The sequence below is a fragment of the Clarias gariepinus genome, chromosome 19, assembly GCF_024256425.1.
Source record: "Clarias gariepinus isolate MV-2021 ecotype Netherlands chromosome 19, CGAR_prim_01v2, whole genome shotgun sequence".
Taxonomy (NCBI): domain Eukaryota; kingdom Metazoa; phylum Chordata; class Actinopteri; order Siluriformes; family Clariidae; genus Clarias; species Clarias gariepinus.
The window spans coordinates 18831625-18852339 of record NC_071118.1 but is presented as its reverse complement, the minus strand read 5'-3'; the positions used below and the strand labels follow the sequence as shown (position 1 = coordinate 18852339).

The window sequence follows — 20715 nt, the reverse complement described above, 5'->3', positions numbered from 1 at the left end:
GCAAAGTACTGGTGCAATCCATGGACCTGTAACTGTGGTGATGTTTCACTGTTGATGAGGTCTTCACGCCGCAGACCTGCCCACAAGGCAGCATCCCGTAATTACATCACGCAAAAAATTAGTACCCTAGTATTGTGTGCAAAACGCCAGTCAATTTACGTACACGCGTAACGGTCCTATGAAAAACCGTACATTTTCGTGAATTTATAAAACCTGCTAGGACGCCCCGGTATGTAAAAAGGGGACATGTCCGGGCAAAAGAGGACGGTTGGCCACCCTACCCAACACTTATGTGCACTGTAGTAATGTGTGTGTAATGTGTGTGTTTGTGTGACCCAGGGTGAGATTGGACCTGCAGGACCTAGAGGAGAGGATGGTCCTGAAGGACCTAAAGGACGAGCTGGACTTCCTGGAGATGCCGGACCTCTTGGACCAAATGGAGAGAAGGTGCGTGTGTGTGTGTGTGTGTGTGTGTGTGTGTGTGTGTGTGTGTGTGAGAGAAAGAGAGAAAGAGAGAGAGAAAAAGCTTTAATATTCAAGCTTAGAGAATTAGGCTAGAACAAACATGAAACTCTAAAATTAACACACTCCAGCTCTCCCCATCCCTTCCTCTTCCTGCTCCTGTCACTACAGGCTGTCACCACATTTTGGCTTTCATGGAATATACTTAAAGTAATGCAAGACCTGCCGGTCCTGCTTCATGTGTACTGTAAAAACAATACAAAAAAGGGGGATGATCAAACCAAACCATAACTTTTGATTATGTAGAATAACTTGCTGAATGTTCACACGAATGAGTCACTAGGATCGTCATTCACAGACGTAAAGCATTCTTTAACACATTTGCACTATTCAGATGTTTTACTGTGGCTGAGTATCATCACCATACTGTGCTATGAAGTCTTAAAAAAGTCAATCGAGTCTACACCATCATCATAAGACATTCCACACAAGTCCCAGTTTGACTTGAACACCCTTTGCATATAACAAATTCCACCACAGGACATTTGTTCCCAGCACAGTTTGTAAACATTGGCAGAAGAGTAACGAGTGGGCCCTGCATATCCACAGAAAAAAAGTAGTTTACTTGGTCATGTCAAGAAGAAAAAATATTCCACTGTCCATTTTTTAAGACACATGTCCAGTCCAGCAATACTGCTTGTTGCAAAGACAGCAGTAAACCTGATTAGATAGAAAACTGTTAGATAGGAATATATCTGCAATGCTACTGTACATCAAGGTGTATAGTAATCTGTGTATAATCTGACTGTGGCCTCCTGATCTAAAATATGATCATTTGTTTGAATGCTTTTAGGGCAAGCTTGGAGTTCCAGGATTGCCAGGTTATCCTGGAAGACAAGGGCCAAAGGTAAGTTTTATGGCTCTCATTGCCTCTCATCTCTTTTTTCCTTTACATAATAAAACATCATCTGTTATATTTTCTCTGTTCTTTACTTTAAAGGGTTCTCAAGGATTCCAAGGCTTCCCAGGAGCCAATGGAGAAAAGGGAACAAGGGTATGACATTATGATGATAACTCTACACAATCCACAACATTCAACAAGTTTTCCAAACCAGTTCATTCAGTGTAAATTCACATAATGTGACTAATTATGTCTCCGTCTTTTGTAGGGAATAGCTGGAAAGCCTGGACCACGAGGACAGCGAGGACCTACTGTAAGATTCTTCTTACTTTTAAAAAAAAAACATGCATACAAATGGATGTTAACAAAAGTTTAGCACAAGAAACTGATCCAGTGCCTATGCTTCTGTTTTTCTCTCTCTTTCTACAGGGCCCTCGTGGGGAAAGAGGACCTAGGGGGCCGACAGGAAAAGCAGGTCCAAAGGTAACTGTCTTTTAATTTCACTAGACACAGGAGTTCTGGTAAAGTATAAATAGCCAAACCACAGTATTGGTGCTGATTTGATCATTTTATGTTAAACATATAATACAGAAAATGTGTGTGCCAAAGAAGCTACTACTGAAGTGTATGCAACATTGAAGTGACCAATCTTGCTTCCCTAAACATTTTAAGTTGCTAACTTTAGCAATTTTGAGGAGATGATTTTATATGTGCCCAAAAATGGCATATTTTTCAGCATTATAATGTCTTGCTTATAACAATAAAACTTTTTTAATGCTAATTGTACATATTTCTTTGGTACTAAAACTTAAATAAAAGTATTCCGTGCAAAATTAAGGACTTTTGCCTCTCCCCCCCAAAAAATCTGTAGTGTTCGTGACAATTTCAAATCCATGTTGCAATATCTTAAAAATTTTACAATTTAGAATAATACGCACTTTCAGACTTGTCTTTCCATGTGACATTTAAATTGGCCAAGTTTCTTCTGAATGACAATTAAGACCATTGATAGATTTGAATACAAGAAAGGTGTTGATACAAATTAAGTTAATGTGTTTTTTTAATCTAATAAAAATATAATATGTATGCATATTTACAAAAAAATAAAGCATAGTTCGGGTGATAAGAACCATTAAGTATTATAAAAAATGGTGTTATATCTGAAAATTAAAATCTTAACCTAAGTGAGACACTTTCGTAGAATAAATTAAAGTATAAACTAATATTTAGAATAAATTCTAATGTATGTTCTATTGTCCACATGACCACAATGCTGAATAATACAGTCCATTCTGAAATAATTGCAACAGCAAGGTTTTTTTCAATTGTCTTACAGTAGCTACACAGTGGAGAAATTAAGATATGCAATTGAAAAAGCGTGGCCGCTTCTGAAATGTCAAAAGTGGACAGTGATTGGACAGTAATCCAAAATACACCGTCAATCAACAGACTTTAACTCAAAACCAAGCAGCAGTTAACTTTCTGAAGAGGAGACTCAAAAGAGGAACCTCCCAAAACTAACAACAGCTGCAGTGATGCTGCAAAGATGGTGCAGTCCAAGTCTCACAAAAAGTCTCCCAGTTTATGATGTCATTGTGTCTCTGGCTTGATGCAGTTGTTGCAAGCAAGGGACATGCAATTAAATATTGGAGTTTATTCACTCTTCAGTTGCTTTCTAATAATTTTGCTCACCTTAACAATAAAATCAATCAAAATAGTGGTCTGTCACTTTCTTAGTGCAAGTGTGTTTAACAGTTTCAGATCTAAATGTCATGGTATGAAAACTTACATTACTCCTCACATTTATCTTTTGATGAAACCAAATGCAAAAATCATCCTTTAATAATAATAATAATAATAATAATAATAATAATAATAATAATTAAATTTAAAATAACAGAGGATTAATTAGTTAGCTAGTTCACACTGCTTAATTCACCATATATATGAAGGTTAGAATGAGATATTATTAAATAAATATTCTTAAATTAAAAGTGGAATTGTTATCATTGATCTATGCTCATCAATGCTCAATGCAGCATTAAATAATTAAAATAAAACATTAAAAGGTTAAAATATATAAGGAATATAAGTCTTTACAGCTCATGCTTAAAGACACCAGGAAAGAAAACAGAAAGTGTACAATACTCACTTCAATATTGCTCTCCGCTTTTCCACAGGGCACCTCAGGAAGTGATGGACCACCAGGACCACCTGGTGAACGGGTATGAATTTACATTTACTTTATTTTTTTATTTTTTTTTACAGATCAGTAATTGGTAATACATGAATATTCAAAGATGCCAAATAAACTGTTTCCATGTACAGTAATCTTTCAGCGATCTCTTAAAAATGTGTGTTGTGTAGGGCCTGCCAGGACCTCAGGGATCAACTGGATTCCCAGGACCTAAAGGCCCTCCTGTGAGTGAAATTTGTAATAGAAATAGAATGGAAAAATGAAAAGTTTTTTTTTCTTTTTTCCTGTTTTTATCTCTCATCTTGTAATGACCTCTGTTGTTCAGGGACCACCTGGAAAGGATGGACTGCCTGGGCACCCTGGACAGAGAGGAGAGACAGTAAGTTATACCACACATACAAACACACACACATATACGCAAACAAAAGAAGATATATTCTGATCACCAAAAATGCACTTTGAAAAGGTTTCTCTTCAATCCCACCTAGTTTATGAGACACAGTTATCCCATTCGTTTCCTGAACAACCATCTATAAACATCTATTAATATGCCTTTTTTCCTGCATCTGTGTCCATCTATCCTCTAAATTTTCCTTTATAACAATCCAAAGATCTGTCCATACACCTGTACCACCACTGTTTTCATTCCTCACTCATAGACTTGTCCTTTTCTCAGGGTTTCCAAGGGAAGACCGGACCTCCTGGACCTCCAGGTGTGCTAGGACCTCAGGTAAGTGTATGCATACACACAAACACACACACACATACACACATGATGACCAAGCTTTTTTAAATTGCAGCTTCACTGTTCTTCATTATCTTTAGTAAAATAATTAAAATTCATTATATTTAGCACACCAGTCCAGCATGGTATGGATTTAAATCTAATTCATTGATTAATTATCTTGTGTGATTTGTCCAGTGAATTTCTCTTAAGCTTTAGGCTAATGTGTAAACCTACATTATTCATAGGGACCAACAGGTGAAACTGGACCAATGGGAGAGCGAGGCCATCCCGGACCTCCAGGACCACCAGGTGAACAAGGTCTGCCTGGACATGCTGGTAAAGAAGGAGCCAAGGTGAGAACACACACACACACACATACTGTACATACATACACACATGCATCAGTACAAACTTACCTTACATGCGTGAGTCTTATTTTGATTTGAAAGCATAAATACATTATACCTGTTTGTCTCTGGTGTGTGTGTGTGTGTGTGTGTGTGTGTGTGTGTGTGTGTGTGTGTTTAGGGAGATCCAGGTCCGGCAGGCCCTGCTGGTAAAGATGGACCTCAAGGACTGCGAGGTTTTCCTGGAGAGAGAGGGTTACCTGGGCCTGTTGTAAGTGACATTTACAATGCAGAGTTTTCATTTCAAACCAGTGCAATTATGCAATAGATTGTAAAATACTCAATCTAAGTAAGATTTGCCTACTTATTTGAAAATAATACAAATTATTAAATCAAAAACATATTAAACTTAATTTCATTTAAATTTAATATGCAGCAGTACACATACAGTAGCATGTGCAATGTGTAGCAAAGACAGGCAAATAGATAAAGAGTGGATGGGAAGGAAAGTGCACTTTTATTGAAGACTGTGCAGGAAGGATAGGAAAGAAAAAACATGCTATTTAACCTTCACCCTGAAGCAGGGCTGAGGGACAGTGGTGTTGGTAACAGTTCAGGTGCCTTCAGCAGTTGTGAACGAAGTGGAGTATGATTCACATAGTCTGGGAATATGAAAATGACAGGAGTCAAGTTAACCTCCGAAACACTACTTACGATGTGATGCCGTTGGTCCTAAACATTGTGGGTGTCTAAATGGCGCTGTCTCTTCAACACCTGACAGACAGGTGAATAAGGGACACGTTCTGTCTTGCCGCAAAACATTAAAATTTCTGCAAAATTCACTTTTCAATCATGTTTGAACATTAAGGAATGATATTAAAAATTCATTATATTTATAGTACTTAAATACCAACATTCTTAAGCCATAACTGAGCAAATACCCACATTCAGTAACTTACAGCACTACTATCAGGGCCTTAGGAAAAACATATTTGTAGAGAATGAGTATTTTTTGCACATTTTAAGTTTAAGTAAATGTGTCTTTAACCTATATGTGTTTTTAATGTTTTTAAGTATAAACATTTTGGAAAACGTATTACCCTAAATGAGTAATAATCAAAGTAACCCTTCAAATTGATAACACATTTAAATGTATCTGTGTTTTTTTCTCTAGGGAACTGCAGGTTTGAAAGGGAATGAAGGACCACCGGGTCCACCTGGACCAGCTGTGAGTAAACACTATATCTCTCCATACATCTTTCTTTTCTCACCCTCTATCATTCTATCTCTCTGTCTGTCTCTCTATTTCCAGTGACACTTTTATATTTACTGTTTTATTTCCTGTTTCCTTTTTTGTCCTCTGCTATACCCCATGGCTCTTCAGTAAGTAAATATGTGCAGGTTTGTCTATTATCCTCTCTCTCTCTCTCACTCTTTCTCTGTGTTACTTCTCATTTGACACATACATACTGTATGCCATGGTCAGTAAGCATCTGTGGTAAGAACCTTACAGTAATATTCCATTCTGAAGAAAGACATTTTTGTAATGTGACTAATTTATTTTTAAAAATTATAAAAATTTCCTTTATGTCTCTTTGCTTACAGGGTTCACCAGGTGAGCGAGGTCCTGCTGGCCCAACAGGTCCCACCGGACCCCCTGGACGCCCAGGACCTCAGGGACCCCCAGGGCCTTCCGGGGAGAAAGGTGGACCGGTGAGTTAAACTTACCCTAGACCCTTGTGCAAATGTCCTCTTACAGCAGCTAAACCCATGTCCTAAACCTTAACATACTGTAATTTCTAAATGTAAACCAGACCCTTATCTTACTTTGCTTAGTTTTATCTTTTGTTACAATTCCAACTGAATAATCGCTTAATCCTAAACCCTAATCCATTAATACCTGACACACAAACTCTGAAATCCCAATTCCTAACTTTTGATTAATATTCCATAATACTAAAATTGACCTTGACTTCAAATTTATAAACTGTAACCTGTAACCCTAATTTCCTGACATAGACAGCCCCCCCAAATTGAACTCTTAAGCACAGTAATAACAGATCTTCCAATATTGTTGTTCTTTAGGGAGAAAAAGGACCTCAAGGCCCTGCTGGTAGAGATGGTATTCAGGGTCCTGTCGGTTTGCCTGGTCCTGCTGGACCTCTTGGACCTCCAGGAGAGGATGGAGATAAGGTATGGCTGCTTTGAAAGACCACATGTCTTATTTGCCCTTATTTTAAATTGCCCCATATTTTATCTACATTGGTTCCTTTTACAGTAGAAATATCTTTTATCTGATAGGGTGAGATCGGTGAGCCTGGCCAGAAAGGTAGCAAAGGAGATAAAGGAGAGCAGGTGAGACTGTTATTATTTTTCCATTCTCCCTTATTCTTCCAGTTAGTAATTAATATGAACGTACATGCAATAAAACTTCTTTTTTCATTTTTACCTCTCTCTCTTTGTTTTTGCAGGGTCCTCCTGGTCCAACTGGACCTCAAGGGCCAATTGGTGCACCTGGTCTAGCTGTGAGTATTATTTATCTTTTACATATTACATATTTTAGCATCTTCCTAAAAGTATGTTTTATGTTATGTCCTTACGATCTGTAATATTCAATTTAGTGACCCTTCCAGATAAATTTGTAATAATATAATTTCAAATGTATTATGATGTCATGGCCACATATGCAGTTTTCCTACAAAAAAAAAAAATCAAGAAACATCTGGTTTCTGTACTTGGGATTGATGTTTGAGATTCTTATCTGAGACACAGTTAACAACCAGCTCCATGTTGGAGCTTTATCCAAATATTCTGATAGCTTATTGCTTTTCTAAAGTTCTAAATAAAGAACTACTAGTTTAAGGTAAAAGATACTTACTAAAATAGGTTTTAATTGAGTATAAAATAGCAAGTTGCATCTTACAAACATGTTTCAAACATAAATTAACAATTAAAAATTTTGTCTCGTATGGCCAAAATGTTAGCTACCCTGGGAAAAATATTACTCAATTAAAATTTTAAGTCCTCCATTAACAGTTTCACTTGAGCACAAGTACAGAAGTACACAGTTTCTAATTGACTTAAGTATCAATAGTACTCAACTTGTATTACTTTATTTTGGCCTTAAAGTCAAAAAAATCTTTAAAAGTCCTACATTGAACTGGGTTATGTTTTGGACATCGCTTGCCAGAAGATGACAGAAAAAATTATAATAATTAAGTTAAAATGCTTCTCTTTCTTCTGACATTACTCCAGCTTTACAGTATTGTGCAAAAGTCTTAGGCACTTTTTTTTGTAAAAACTTTGTTATACAGTACATTTTGTTCCTAATTTCCAAACATTAATATTCCAATGAAAAAATATAAAAATAATAATAATCTTAATGAGGAAACATCTGTACGCCAGAAATCAAAGCAGCATATTATGTAAAAGAACAGTTTTCAGAAAAAAAAAAGAAAAAGAAATCTTTTGGGGATTCTGGAATACATAGACCAATTGTACCTGAGACTATATTTTAAGCAAAGCGTTGTCACACCAATTATTAACTTTGCTTTACTAATTGCTGTTTACTGATTTTTTATAGTATTTTTGAATTTAGATACTTTTTAAGACATTCTTTATCTACAGCATTTATTTATACAGTTATATAAGTGATTTTAAGTCTAATAGTCTAGTTTAATTTTGTGTATCTTTTTCCACTGCCTTAGGGAGCTGATGGAGAGCCTGGTCCGAGAGGACAGCAGGGTTTGTTTGGGCAAAAAGGAGATGAGGGACCAAGAGGATTCCCTGGACCCCCTGGACCTGTTGGCCTTCAGGTTGGAACAAGCGCACACATTGTTGTCTTATGGCAACTGACACTTAATACTGATTTCTGTTTCCATTGCTTTTATAAATCAGAACAAACTTTCATAAAATAGACCATGTTATTCATTTCTGGTTCTTTTTGCACACAGGGTTTGCCTGGACCTCCTGGTGAGAAAGGAGAAACTGGAGATGTTGGTCACATGGTAAGAGGAAATACACTCTAATTTTATAATATTGCATATATTTTAATAAAGATTTTATAATTTTAGCAATATCATTATTTATTTTAAATATCTATTAATATAATTATCATTATAATCTTTGCAATATAGTTTTGATAAATCTCAGGCTCATATTTTATACTATTAATAAAAATTTTAAGTACATCTGTTTAAAACTAAACATATGATGGTTAATTATGAGCAATGGTCTAAATTTACTTTAATCCTGTATGTGTCTTTTCATTTCCTCTCTCTTTCTTACTCTCTCAGGGTCCACCTGGTCCTCCGGGTCCCCGAGGCCCCTCTGGACCCCCAGGAGCTGATGGACCCCAGGGCCCCCCTGGAGGAAATGGAAACCCTGGAGCTGTGGGAGAGAAGGTTTGAAAACTCAGTGGCCATTCTAAAAACAGCATGTTATTATAAGATGTTTTAGAAGAGAATAGGGCTGCTACATTATTCTATTTAAAGAATTATGTTTTGTATAAACACTGCCAAGATAATTGCTTTTAGATGTAAATATCATATAATAAATAGCAATAGAATTATAGTGAACATTTGAATGTCTATATGTTTAGAGGACTGGAAGAGTGACTAGTGTCATGGGTTTCATTTAAGTGATCGTTTTATAAACATGGTAGCAATTTTATTTAGAATACCATTGTGACATTTATTATCACTTTGTTCCTTTTTTAATTCCTTTACTTTCTCTTTGTTTAGGGAGACCCAGGTGAGCCTGGAGAGCCTGGTTTGCAAGGCGATCTTGGCCCTCCGGTATGATACAATGATCTAAACCCACAAAAACACATGTTTGTAAAAGAGCAATAATCACAATGCACAGTCTAAGGCCTATATCGAGACTTTTTGCTATATTAGTTTTTTTAATAGGATTTGTTGTCTTTAATTTTTCTTAGTTAATGTACTCTTGATATAGTATAATATGAGTTAATTACTATATTAAATACGGATAAGTAAAAATAAAACACAAATCTCACGAAACTGTCTGTGTGTGTGTCTCAGGGACCAAGAGGTGAGCGAGGAGAGAAAGGAGAAGCTGGTCCTGCTGGCTCTGCTGGTCCACCAGGACCTAAGGGCCCTCCTGGAGATGACGGTCCTAAAGGAAGTCCAGTGAGTTCTGACCCTCATTATTTTTAGAATTATAACTAATTGATACCTATGCATGTCAAGCATTAATAATATAATACAAAGCACTTTTGTTTATTAATTTTTTTTGTTTTTAGGGTCCAAGTGGTTTTCCGGGTGACCCTGGACCTCCTGGAGAGCCTGGTCCAGCTGTATGTTTGATTTCTTTGTTGACATACGTATTTATGTGTTCACAATTCGCAGTAAATAATCATTAGGAAACTGACATGACAGTAACTGTTTTTTCAGGGCTTGGATGGTCCTTCTGGTGACAAAGGTGATGACGGAGAACCTGGTCAGCCTGTGAGTTACCTTGTCAATCATCCATTCATCAAACTTATACGGACATATAAAGTACATGCTTTTTTTTTTATTTTTTTTTTACTTATTTGTAATCGTTTGTGTCAGGGATCACCAGGACCAACTGGCGAGTCTGGACCAACTGGACCACCAGGAAAGAGAGTGAGTAACTTCTGTCTATGAATTGCATTTACTGTATCAGTTTTCATCTGCATGTCAGTCCTGTATCAATGTTCATTTCATTCCCTTTTTTAATATATTTTGCTATGAATAGGGTCCTCCAGGAGCAGCAGGACCTGAGGGACGACAGGGAGAAAAGGGAGCTAAAGTAATGGACATATTACATGGCATCACATTCTTAAAATCTTAAAACTTTCATGAGTGAAACATTACATTTACATTAATAGACTACTTGCACTTTATCTAGATCTTTTTGTTTTTGTCTTTCTCAGGGCGAGTCCGGTCTCGAGGGTCCACAGGGTAAGACAGGTCCTGTTGGACCTCAAGGTGCTCCTGGCAAGCCTGGATCTGAAGGATTGCGGGGAATCCCTGGCCCAGTAGTGAGTTCCAAACCACACACATACATACACATACTCAGGTATGCAGATTGACAAACATATTAATAAGATGGCTTAAATCCCACACAGCTTGAGTTTTCAACTTTTTCACAGTGGGAGCCAAAGTATTTGTTTGGCAGAATGTATATAAAACTGAGGCAGAGAGAAAGTACTGATGTATTTCAGGGAATTAACTCAGGTGTCTGTTTTGTTTAGGGAGAGCAAGGCCTGCCTGGGTCTCCTGGACCTGATGGACCCCCAGGACCAATGGTACCACACACTTACCCCTTACCACAATTAAATTACACCTAAATAGTCTACCAAGGTATTTACTAATAACAATTGGCATCAACAATATATTTTTATTCTCTCTCTCTCTCTCTCTCTCTCTCTCTCTCTTTCTCTTAGGGTCCTCCTGGTTTGCCTGGATTGAAAGGAGACACTGGAGTTAAAGGAGAAAAGGTACGGGTTCCAATTCTTCCAAATTATATTTCAACAGTTAATAGTATGATGACAGTGGTTTAGGTATTTTTGCCCCAACGTCTCATGTGAAAATCTTTTTAAGGCTTTAAGGAAAATATAAGAACAGTTTCTTTCTATTAGTTGTGTATATATGTATACTTTTGCATGGTGTTTATCGTGTGACTTGTGTGCATTTTAGGGTCATCCAGGTCTGATTGGTTTGATTGGGCCTCCTGGAGAGCAGGGAGAAAAAGGAGACCGAGGACTGCCAGGACCACAGGGATCATCAGGACCTAAAGGAGACAATGTATGATGCACACACATATACGGTGTAAAAAAATATAGTTACAGATACAGAACTTGCTCACGCATAGAGTAATCTGCAAAACTCTTTAGCCACCCTGTCAGTTCTTCATATTTTGTTTAAGGAATGCTTTGAGTCTTGAAGTCTTTGGGCTCTCATTCCATTTGTTTCTCAGTTCAGTCTCTGCACCTGAGCAGTTTCAGAAGAATGTTTTTGTTTGTGACCTATGAATCATTCAAGCATAGAAATTAATCTAACTTAAGGCATGAACCAGTAAGAAACAGGAGCATATTAGTGTTTAGTATGCTGGTGATGCTAAATGCTCAGTGGTTGGAACAGACGAGAGGGGAAATGAAATTGCTGCTGAGGTTGTTACCAAAACAATCAATTTTTAAATTGCATCTTTATACACTTTGCATCTTGTCACAACACAAAACATTTTCCCATTTCTTAAGTTCAGTATACATAATTAAGTTTAATTTAATTTAATTTGAAGAAATGTGGGGTGGCACAGTACTTTATATTCGTACAGTTAAGCATACACACACTTACACTTGAAAAGGCAGTGTCTAAAGTATTCTCTAACAGTAGTAAATGTATCTAAAGTAGCTAAAGTAGTAAAGTATATATTATTTATATATTTCTTAAAACATACTGTCACCTGTCCATTTGTGAGCCTTCCTTAAACTATTACCATGTTGTGTGATGGTTAGGTTTCAATAAACATTTAATCATATAGTGTATGTTGGAAATGTGTTAAATGCATGAAGTGAAAATATAAAAATTTTTCTATTCCCAAACAGTAATTATGATTTCACTGAATAATGCTCTTTATATCATTTGTTTTCTCTCTCTCTCTCTCTCTCTCTCTCTCTCTCTCCCTTTGTGCAGGGTATCCCTGGCCATGCTGGATCTCTGGGGCCGATTGGACCTCCTGGATTGCCTGTATGTATTTGTCAATTATTTATTTATTATTATTATTATTATTATTATTATTATTATTAAATCCAAAAAAAACTTTTCTTTTTTTTTTTTAGATGTGTTAATATCTAAAAACACATATATAAATGTGTGTGCTTGTTTCTTTATGCAGGGCCCCCCTGGTCCCAAAGGAGCAAAGGGATCATCAGTAAGTTTCCTCTCTCAACCAAAGGTTTTATATTAGAGCTTGGGTTTCAGTCAGAATTTAACCTGAATATGTCTTGCGTTCTCTGTAGGGTCAAACTGGACCAAAGGGAGAAGCAGGAGTACCAGGACCTCCAGGCCCTCCGGTCAGTAGCAGTCACTTCAAAAAAGCTTTTTAGTCATCAAATATCTCAACTGATGTGTTCAAAACTCTCAGTTTTTATACTGATCAGTTTTGCCTTATTTTTTTTTAGTTTTGTTATTTCATAACAGTAAAGTTAGCGTTCAAGTTTTTTCACTTCACAATGTTTCATGGAAGGAATTTGTATGGATTTACAGTAGTGAAAAGCTTAGTCACCAATGCACTGCCTTTCAATGCAAACCTAAAGGGTCCACCAGGCGATGTCATCCACCCACTGCCCATCCTTGCAAGCCCTAAGAGAGCACGAAGGAGTATTGATGGCAGCCAGTTGGCGGACGATGCGCCTGATTCCAACTACAAAGATTATGAAGATGGTATGGAGGAGATTTTTGGTTCGCTCAACTCTCTTAAACAGGAGATTGAGCAGATGAAGCATCCACTTGGAACCCAGAGCAACCCAGCACGCACATGCAAAGACCTGCAACTCTGCCACCCTGACTTCCCAGACGGTGGGTGTGCGCACATGCAAACACATATAGTACACATGCGCACACACTTATCATGCCTTTCTAATATCCTATTGTAGGTGTTTTTAATGTTGCAAATCAAAACAACAATGCATAAAATTACATGTCAAAATATTATAAACTGATTATTAATAGGCCATGTAGGTGTAAAAAACATGTGAAAATAATCAACCTTTTGTTTTGTTTTCCTTTTAAGGCGAGTACTGGATTGATCCAAACCAGGGCTGCTCACGAGATTCTTTCAAGGTTTACTGCAACTTCACAGCTGGAGGAGAGAGCTGTATCTTCCCAGATAAAAAGAGTGAAGGGGTGAGTATTCACATAAACAATGCTTGCAGGGTCATTGACAAAAACTGTGGTCTTAACATAGTTTTAGCTGTTCCATTACTGACTGTAGGCCAATTTGGGCAGCCCCCTGTTTCCTCAGTGAGAAGCGTTCCACTTAGACCATATTCCCCTAAGATACAGCACAGTAAGCGTGTTAGTGCCGGGTGATACTGCCAATTGTACTGTGGTAATGTGCTCTGCACCTAACATCTGATGAAGACCTAGATAAGAATTAATACAAAATTACCAGACCTACAGGAAGCCATCACTGCTACACACTTACATGCCATAGTCACTGGTGGTGCAGGTGCTCCAGAAAAGTGTGGTAGTAGTTTAAACTGGTCTAATTTAAGCAATATATTGGAAGGATGAGCCACTGGTTAAGCCACTCCTCCCACGGTCAATGTAAGGAAGGATGTTAAGCTGTACTGTTCTGTGTAGGCCTATTTTCATAACCACCGTGTAAGTGTAATGCATGCAGATAATCCGCATTTTGCATTTTGTACAAGGAAAAAAAGTAAACACACTTCATCTGGCTTTCCATTAACGCTAAACAAGTTTTGAACTTACACATACACACAACTTAGCCAACGTTTGGTTCAGCTCAGTTTGCTTGTTTCTATGCCAAGGCGAGACCCATAACCCAGCACCTCAAGCAACCCAGCCACTACAGTGTTGGAATGGGAGGGATCGGAAGAGTGTCTGGTGTGAAACTTGTGCAAGATTCTGCATAACAAATCATCCATTGTGGTGACTTCTTGATCAACAGGGGCAAAGCCCAAGAAAAAAAAGTACAGCACTTTACCAATGGACATGTCGTAAAGCAGCTTTGCACAAATAAAGATTCAGGATAAATATTTGCCCCTGATGAGCAAGCCGGAAGCAACTTTGCCAAGTAAAAACTTCCTGAGTCAAGATGAAGAACCTGACTCAAAAGGGAATCCATCCTCATTTGGGTTATACCCAATAGTGAGACTTTAAATAAATCCCTTTTATAACTGTGTATGCAGTATAGAAGACTTCAAGTACGATACAGTGATGAGACTCTTAGCAGCATTAAAACCTTTGAATGATTAAACGTTTTAAAGAAGATCATACATCTGTGGATGATGATCCCAGTCGAGGTGGCTTAGAGCCCAGCAGTTGTTCCCATGAACTTTCGACAAGTCAAATGTCTGAACCATGAAAATCAATTTATAATTTGTGGTGAACTGGTGGAAGAGACGCTCTGTCCGTGGGAATGTTAGATACAGTAATTCATAAACACCACTTGCACTTTTCAGGAACTCAGCTGGGTGTTATTGCCAAATCCTTGTATAGTCTTGACCTCACTGAAAGACATTTCCCCATATTTGAGCCATTAAAGGTGTTTTTAAGAAGTTTAAACTTTCTACCTTAATGGTATCCAAGCACTGTTGAAACGCTGGGATAATTTAAAAGTCCCAGTTTGACCTGAACACCCCTCATAATTTGCCAGTATGAGTGGAAGTCAGAAAATGGCATTCATCGCATTTTGTTGTGAAACTTTTAATTTGCGCCAGGATGTGTGTTTTGATTTAAAGCAGCCTAATTCAGTAGAGTAATTGGTTATTTTTATGGTTCAGTTGCCCAAATCCCCTTTTCCTAATTCCTAATTCATTTTACCTTTTTGTTATTTTTTCATGTTTTTGTTTATTCATATTTTTCCTTCTGCTTTTCCTAATCACCCTTCTCTTCTTTATTTTGCTTTTCCTCATTATGCTCTTTCTTTTTCATCTTCTATTCTTGGCCATGTTGCCCATTTTTTAAACTCGCATTCTTTTTCTTACTCTGGTGTCTCAGACTAGGCTAACCTCCTGGGTGAAGGAGACTCCAGGCTCCTGGTACAGTGAATTCAAACGTGGTAAACTGGTAAGAGCACCTCCGTGACCCTCCATCCACCTTCCACCACCTGAACTGCTCTTGTTATTTTTCAGAGTAAAATGGCTCGCTGGCCCAAAGACAGCCCAGGCACTTGGTATAGTCGCTACAAACGGGGGTCCATGGTAAGTAGAAAGGGCCAAGTTGGGATCCAAGAGAGAGGACTTTGGTTCTAAGGTTCCTTTTCCAAGGACCTGAGGTTCTAAAGGTCTAAGGTTACTCAGTTCTAAAGTTCTGCAGTTCCCACATTTGTGTGGTTCCAAAGTTCTTATGTCCTGAGAAGCTAAGGTTCTGAAGGTCCTAAGTTCCTAGTGTCCAAGGTGCCATGGTTCTGAGGTTCTATCTCTTGGAGACCTGTGGTTCTGCATGGTACTTGCTATGCAGTTGGAGCTCTTGTTTGAGCATGGTATTACATGAGCTTCTCTGTACTATGACAACAACAGAGTGAGTCCTCAGGCTTATGGCCAATCTGAGAGATGAAAGCAGATGTGTTATCCAAAGCCATGACTTCGTCTAAAAACACCACTCTCATAATAGCTTGGGAAAATTAGTGAACTTACCTAAATTAATTAGTTTGTGTGTGATTGACTTTGGCTTAAGGCCAATGGTCTTCATCCTCAGTGTCTAAAAACTGGAGATAAACTCTTTTGAAGGGTGTTCTGGACTCTTGCATGTTGACTAATAGGCACTTTCCCATCCTTTCTGGCAAGTCTGATAAAAGTGGAGACATTTTGTCGGCTTTCAGCCTCATGGTCACATCTTTCTCGCATAACTACTGGGTTCAGTCACTTATGATAGGTGACTGTGAACATAAGGTAATGTTTCTATGTGCTGACAGTCCACACGAAGCATAAAAATCTGTGGACAATATACAAACACACACCGGCATCGACTGGATAGTATAGTGATTTTCTATTAAATTTTCAATTTGAATTCCATTTGACCACAAAATGATATTAAATTAGATTAAATATACATAAATAATTCTGAATCCAGTCTTTGTGTTTGTGTGTTAGTATGCACATTTATGTATCCTCTTGCATGTGTGAGGTCATCGCATATGAGTGTATGATGAGGAAAACACGTAAGTACTGTACAGTGTGTGTGTGTGTGTGTGTTTATGCATGCATGCATGCATAGCATGTTAATTTCTTTTGCTTTGCTGTCACAGTCTAAGTCATGTGTGTAAAACCTAAATGGAGGAAATGGCGTGTTCTAACAAGGTTTGGTATGGACAGAACGAACATTTGCGTATTTCTTAAAATGCAAATGTTACATCACACCATGGAGACAATAAATAACCTCTTATTTAAACCTACTGTACTTTCTCTGTAAGAAAAAATGCTTCTGACTGCTTATTAAGCAAACAGAAAATAATGTAGGAACCACATTAGCAGCCTACTTTACATTGTTTTATCAGCATTATAACTAGTTTAATGAGAACACCTTATAAGCTCAATTTGACATGCTTTATAAGTGCTCCACCAAAAATTCAAACTACTCTTCTGATTGTAATCCTGGCTCATGTTTTAGTTATATGGTATCTGTTATACCTATATTATATTCATTTATATATTTACAAATATATCTCTTATTAAAATTTGTACATTCTAGGAAAATAGGTTATCCACAGGACATGAGGGTGAAGGTTGTCTTAGACTCATCAACCTCAGTACACTTTAGTCCATATTGCTTTTTAAACATTTTCTTGGCTAAAAAGGTGTGATGTGTAATTTGTAAAGGAACCTCTAGTAGAAGGAACCTCTACCAGTATATCCTGAGCTGCTAGCAGGACCCCATGTTTCTTTTTTACCCTTTACAGCTTTCATACATGGACGCTGAAGGCAATCCGATTGGTGTGGTCCAAATGACATTCCTGCGCTTGCTAAGTGCCTCGGCGCGGCAGAACCTCACATATAACTGCTACCAGTCTGTGGCCTGGCATGATGAAGAGCTGGACACTCACGACAAGGCCATCCGCTTCCTGGGCTCCAACGATGAAGAGATGTCCCATGACAACAATCCATACATTACTGCCATTATGGATGGATGTGCGGTGAGCGGAAATTATTCACTCAATCCACAAGTAGTAACAGATGAACAGTTGCGGTATTTAATGCTTAGTCCTTTCTTAGTGTTGGAATGGTCTTTTGTTTTTGCTATACACTGAAGACATGAGGGTTTGACATCAAACGCTAAACTTAACGATAGATCAGAAATTTAGCATTCATTTTCTTATGCTGTATTTACATTTAAATGTGGTAAACAGCTTAGAACATAGGAACCTCTAGGAACATTGGAACATTTGACTCATACTGTAGGTGTTTTTTGTTGACAATGTGTACCGTGCTAGATTAACCAAAAAAAAAAATCTCTGGATGTTTACCTTTGGTTTGGGCCTTCAGTGTTACCTCTGAAGACTTGTTAAAAAATAAACCAACAAAAAGACCAGCAAAAACAAAAGAATTGTTCCAGTACTTTTATAAGAGAATTGTACTCGCATCCAAATTTCACCAATTTCTTTTCCCTGTCTCTTCCTCTCCCATCTCTTTTTCTGCAGTTGAAAAAGGGCTATGAAAAGACTATTCTAGAGATCAACACTCCAAAAGTGGAGCAAATACCATTTGTTGACATCATGTTCAACGATTTCGGTGGAGCAACGCAGAAGTTTGGCTTCGAGGTTGGCCCGGCCTGCTTTATTGGCTAAGACTGTTCACTGAACGCACCAAAGAAAAAAAAAACATTCATTTTCTCAGAAACCAAAGAAAGGAATAGGACAACATATTTTCTAAAGATTTGTGTTTCCAAAATAAAACACCAACTTAGCATAGAAAGGATAAATAAAATTAAAAAAATTAATAAAGAATGGTCTCTCACAAACCCAAACATATTTTGACCTCAGTGTACCTGTCTCTGTCACATGCAAGTTTTGAAACTGGATTAGCTGAATGCTAGCTAGCTAACCCTATGCTTTAATTGCCACTTTCTGGCCACCCGTGCTGTATAGGTGTATAGGTATAGGAGATAGCAACAGTATTCTTCCAGCTTTAATGCACTTCTTGCAGGTGGAAACCTCCTCACACTCTCCACCTGCGTTTAGCTCTGTCAGGTTTCTGCTTGCATTTATTCAGTGTTTCAACTCCCATCCACCCCCTCCCCCTCCCTCCCTCGAGTACTTCAATGAACTTTATTTTGTGCATATTTGTTTTCCCATTCCCTGGAATGGTGCTTATATATAAATATATATAAATATTTTTTTCTATGTTTGTAAGTACTTTCTGTATATTTTTCTGTTTTTTTCTCTGTTTCTTTTTTTGTGTGCGCTTCAAAACATGCATGTGAACCATTGAGTGAGAAGGACAGCAGGGATGCTGGTGATTGGTGCAAATAAAATATTCAACTCTATCGATCATCCTAGAGAAAATTAGATAGCAGAACAAAAGAAATAAATTGACAGAAACGAAAAGAGAAACCAAGAAGAAAGTATTACGTCCTGATGCAGGTGTGACCCACATCCTTCGACTTTTTTTTTCCTTTTTTTTTTTTTTTTGTTTCACATAACTGAATGAAATTAAAAGTTAGAACAAGCAACAATAGCAAGTTCATGGCAAATAATTTTCTGGATTGTTACAATCACAGGGTATCTGAACGATTCCATCCTTTATCCTTTTTCTATCACACCTTGTGCTTAAGTCTATCACAAAGCACACACAATGAGAAACAGTTTCATTGAGGAAACACTAAATGAGTGAACTAGGTGCTATTTCCTTCTGCCTGTGGTGCTATATACATATATATTTTCCATTTTTTTTTGTTTGTTTTAAATGATTCACCAATGATGATGCATCTTCCATTTCTTTCATCACCTTTTCTCCTTTTTTTCTGGGTAGCAAGTCCTGTGTCCTGTGTGGGGAAATATTCTTATGCATGCGGATCCATCATAATCATTCATAAACCAAAAATTTTGACCATGTAACTAACAAATTTGTCTATGTGCCATCACCCTACACACTGTTGTCAAACGTGCAGTATGCAGACTGTAAAGTGGCGCTTTACCGGGAGATTATTTATGTATTTTTTTCTGCATAGTCCTCTATAGCACATTTATTCCCATAAATTTAGAATGTAGTTTAAAGAAAGTAGATTTTTTAAGGTAGTAATTATTTTACAGTGTTTGTGGACCTAGAGCTTTACAGTGGACATGAGTGCAATCGGCAGTTCACCTCAAGCAGACAGCAGTCCATAAAGTCTTCAGTGGAGAGATTTATTATTTTTTTTTGTACAGGGAAGAACTTGACCTCTGTTACCAGAGCCAAATACAGAGGACTAACTAATCTACTGTCCTCCATTTCTCAGGCCAAATATATTCTCACAGAATAGACTTCATGAAATACACTCAATGACCAGCAGATCACTTTGTTTGAGATTGTGAAACTGTGTGGTAGATAGAGTTCCCATTTTTGGTATAGAAAGAAAATTAATTTTCTTGCCTCTTTTTTTCTATTTTCCCCGCATTTCTTTGCCACTAAACCCTAATGCACTCAACATCTTACACCACTATGCCAGCTACTTTGCTACAAACCTTTGCATTCTATTAATTTGAAATATGACTTGAACTGTTAAAAGAAAAAAAATCACAACACATAATTCTAATCATTAAATAAAAAATAACCATTTTGTAAATTAAAAACAAAAAATAGCCAAGATGCTGCCAATAAAAGAATTCTGTTTTGTTTGGTTTTTGTAATATTTGTCTTGTGTTGTGTTGTCTGTTTAAGGTCTTGTTAAACCTGTGTAAGAGAGGATAGAAGATATATTGTTATTTTGTGTCAATAAATTCAAGTTTACTGTGGCCACGCACCCTTGTATGTCTTTTGAAGCATTAAAGCCTTTCTGTATGCATGAAAATGATGAAAGTTTTTCATTCTCTCAATGTTCTACCAAGCTGAAATTGATTCCAGTCACATCTTTATTGCTCTGATATACCTTTCAAATGCTCAGCTGAATAAAGGCATGTCCTGAATTGTACAATGGTGACAGAGCCAGGATGTTGTAACTCTACCAAAGATGATGTTCAATTGTAGTATATTTATTGTATTATTTAAAAAATAATAAATGTTAATTGATACCATTAGTGTCACCATGGCCCCCACTCTTTATCACTGACACTGAAGGACTATTGCTAGCAGAGCTAGCAGGTGATTGATATTGCTTCCTTGCTTGGTTATTCGTGACAGCTTACCAGACTCTTATTATCACTTATAATCAAGCCA

The 20715-nt window shown here is 37.4% G+C and overlaps 1 protein-coding gene across 2 annotated transcripts in view; it reads left to right on the top strand.

The window, feature by feature from the left end:
* Nucleotides 1-20350, top strand: part of col5a1 (procollagen, type V, alpha 1) — an 86242-nt gene extending 65892 nt beyond the window's left edge. Inside the window, exons 30-66 of one of the 2 annotated variants that reach the window (XM_053478602.1) lie at nt 340-447; nt 1316-1369; nt 1463-1516; nt 1632-1676; nt 1793-1846; nt 3544-3588; nt 3731-3784; nt 3886-3939; nt 4237-4290; nt 4533-4640; nt 4816-4905; nt 5809-5862; nt 6240-6347; nt 6720-6827; nt 6936-6989; nt 7106-7159; nt 8342-8449; nt 8588-8641; nt 8930-9037; nt 9377-9430; nt 9677-9784; nt 9898-9951; nt 10049-10102; nt 10208-10261; nt 10374-10427; nt 10552-10659; nt 10873-10926; nt 11065-11118; nt 11318-11425; nt 12314-12367; nt 12516-12551; nt 12640-12693; nt 12937-13198; nt 13413-13525; nt 15499-15567; nt 17265-17498; nt 18003-20350. In XM_053478602.1, coding sequence (XP_053334577.1) covers nt 340-447; nt 1316-1369; nt 1463-1516; nt 1632-1676; nt 1793-1846; nt 3544-3588; nt 3731-3784; nt 3886-3939; nt 4237-4290; nt 4533-4640; nt 4816-4905; nt 5809-5862; nt 6240-6347; nt 6720-6827; nt 6936-6989; nt 7106-7159; nt 8342-8449; nt 8588-8641; nt 8930-9037; nt 9377-9430; nt 9677-9784; nt 9898-9951; nt 10049-10102; nt 10208-10261; nt 10374-10427; nt 10552-10659; nt 10873-10926; nt 11065-11118; nt 11318-11425; nt 12314-12367; nt 12516-12551; nt 12640-12693; nt 12937-13198; nt 13413-13525; nt 15499-15567; nt 17265-17498; nt 18003-18149 — 3039 coding nt within the window. In that variant the 3' untranslated portion in view covers nt 18150-20350. Of the gene's footprint in view, nt 1-339; nt 448-1315; nt 1370-1462; nt 1517-1631; nt 1677-1792; nt 1847-3543; nt 3589-3730; nt 3785-3885; nt 3940-4236; nt 4291-4532; nt 4641-4815; nt 4906-5808; nt 5863-6239; nt 6348-6719; nt 6828-6935; nt 6990-7105; nt 7160-8341; nt 8450-8587; nt 8642-8929; nt 9038-9376; nt 9431-9676; nt 9785-9897; nt 9952-10048; nt 10103-10207; nt 10262-10373; nt 10428-10551; nt 10660-10872; nt 10927-11064; nt 11119-11317; nt 11426-12313; nt 12368-12515; nt 12552-12639; nt 12694-12936; nt 13199-13412; nt 13526-15364; nt 15434-15498; nt 15568-17264; nt 17499-18002 lie in introns of both variants that reach the window. The other variant, XM_053478601.1, reaches the window with a different exon arrangement.
* The last annotated feature ends 365 nt before the right edge of the window (nt 20351-20715 follow it).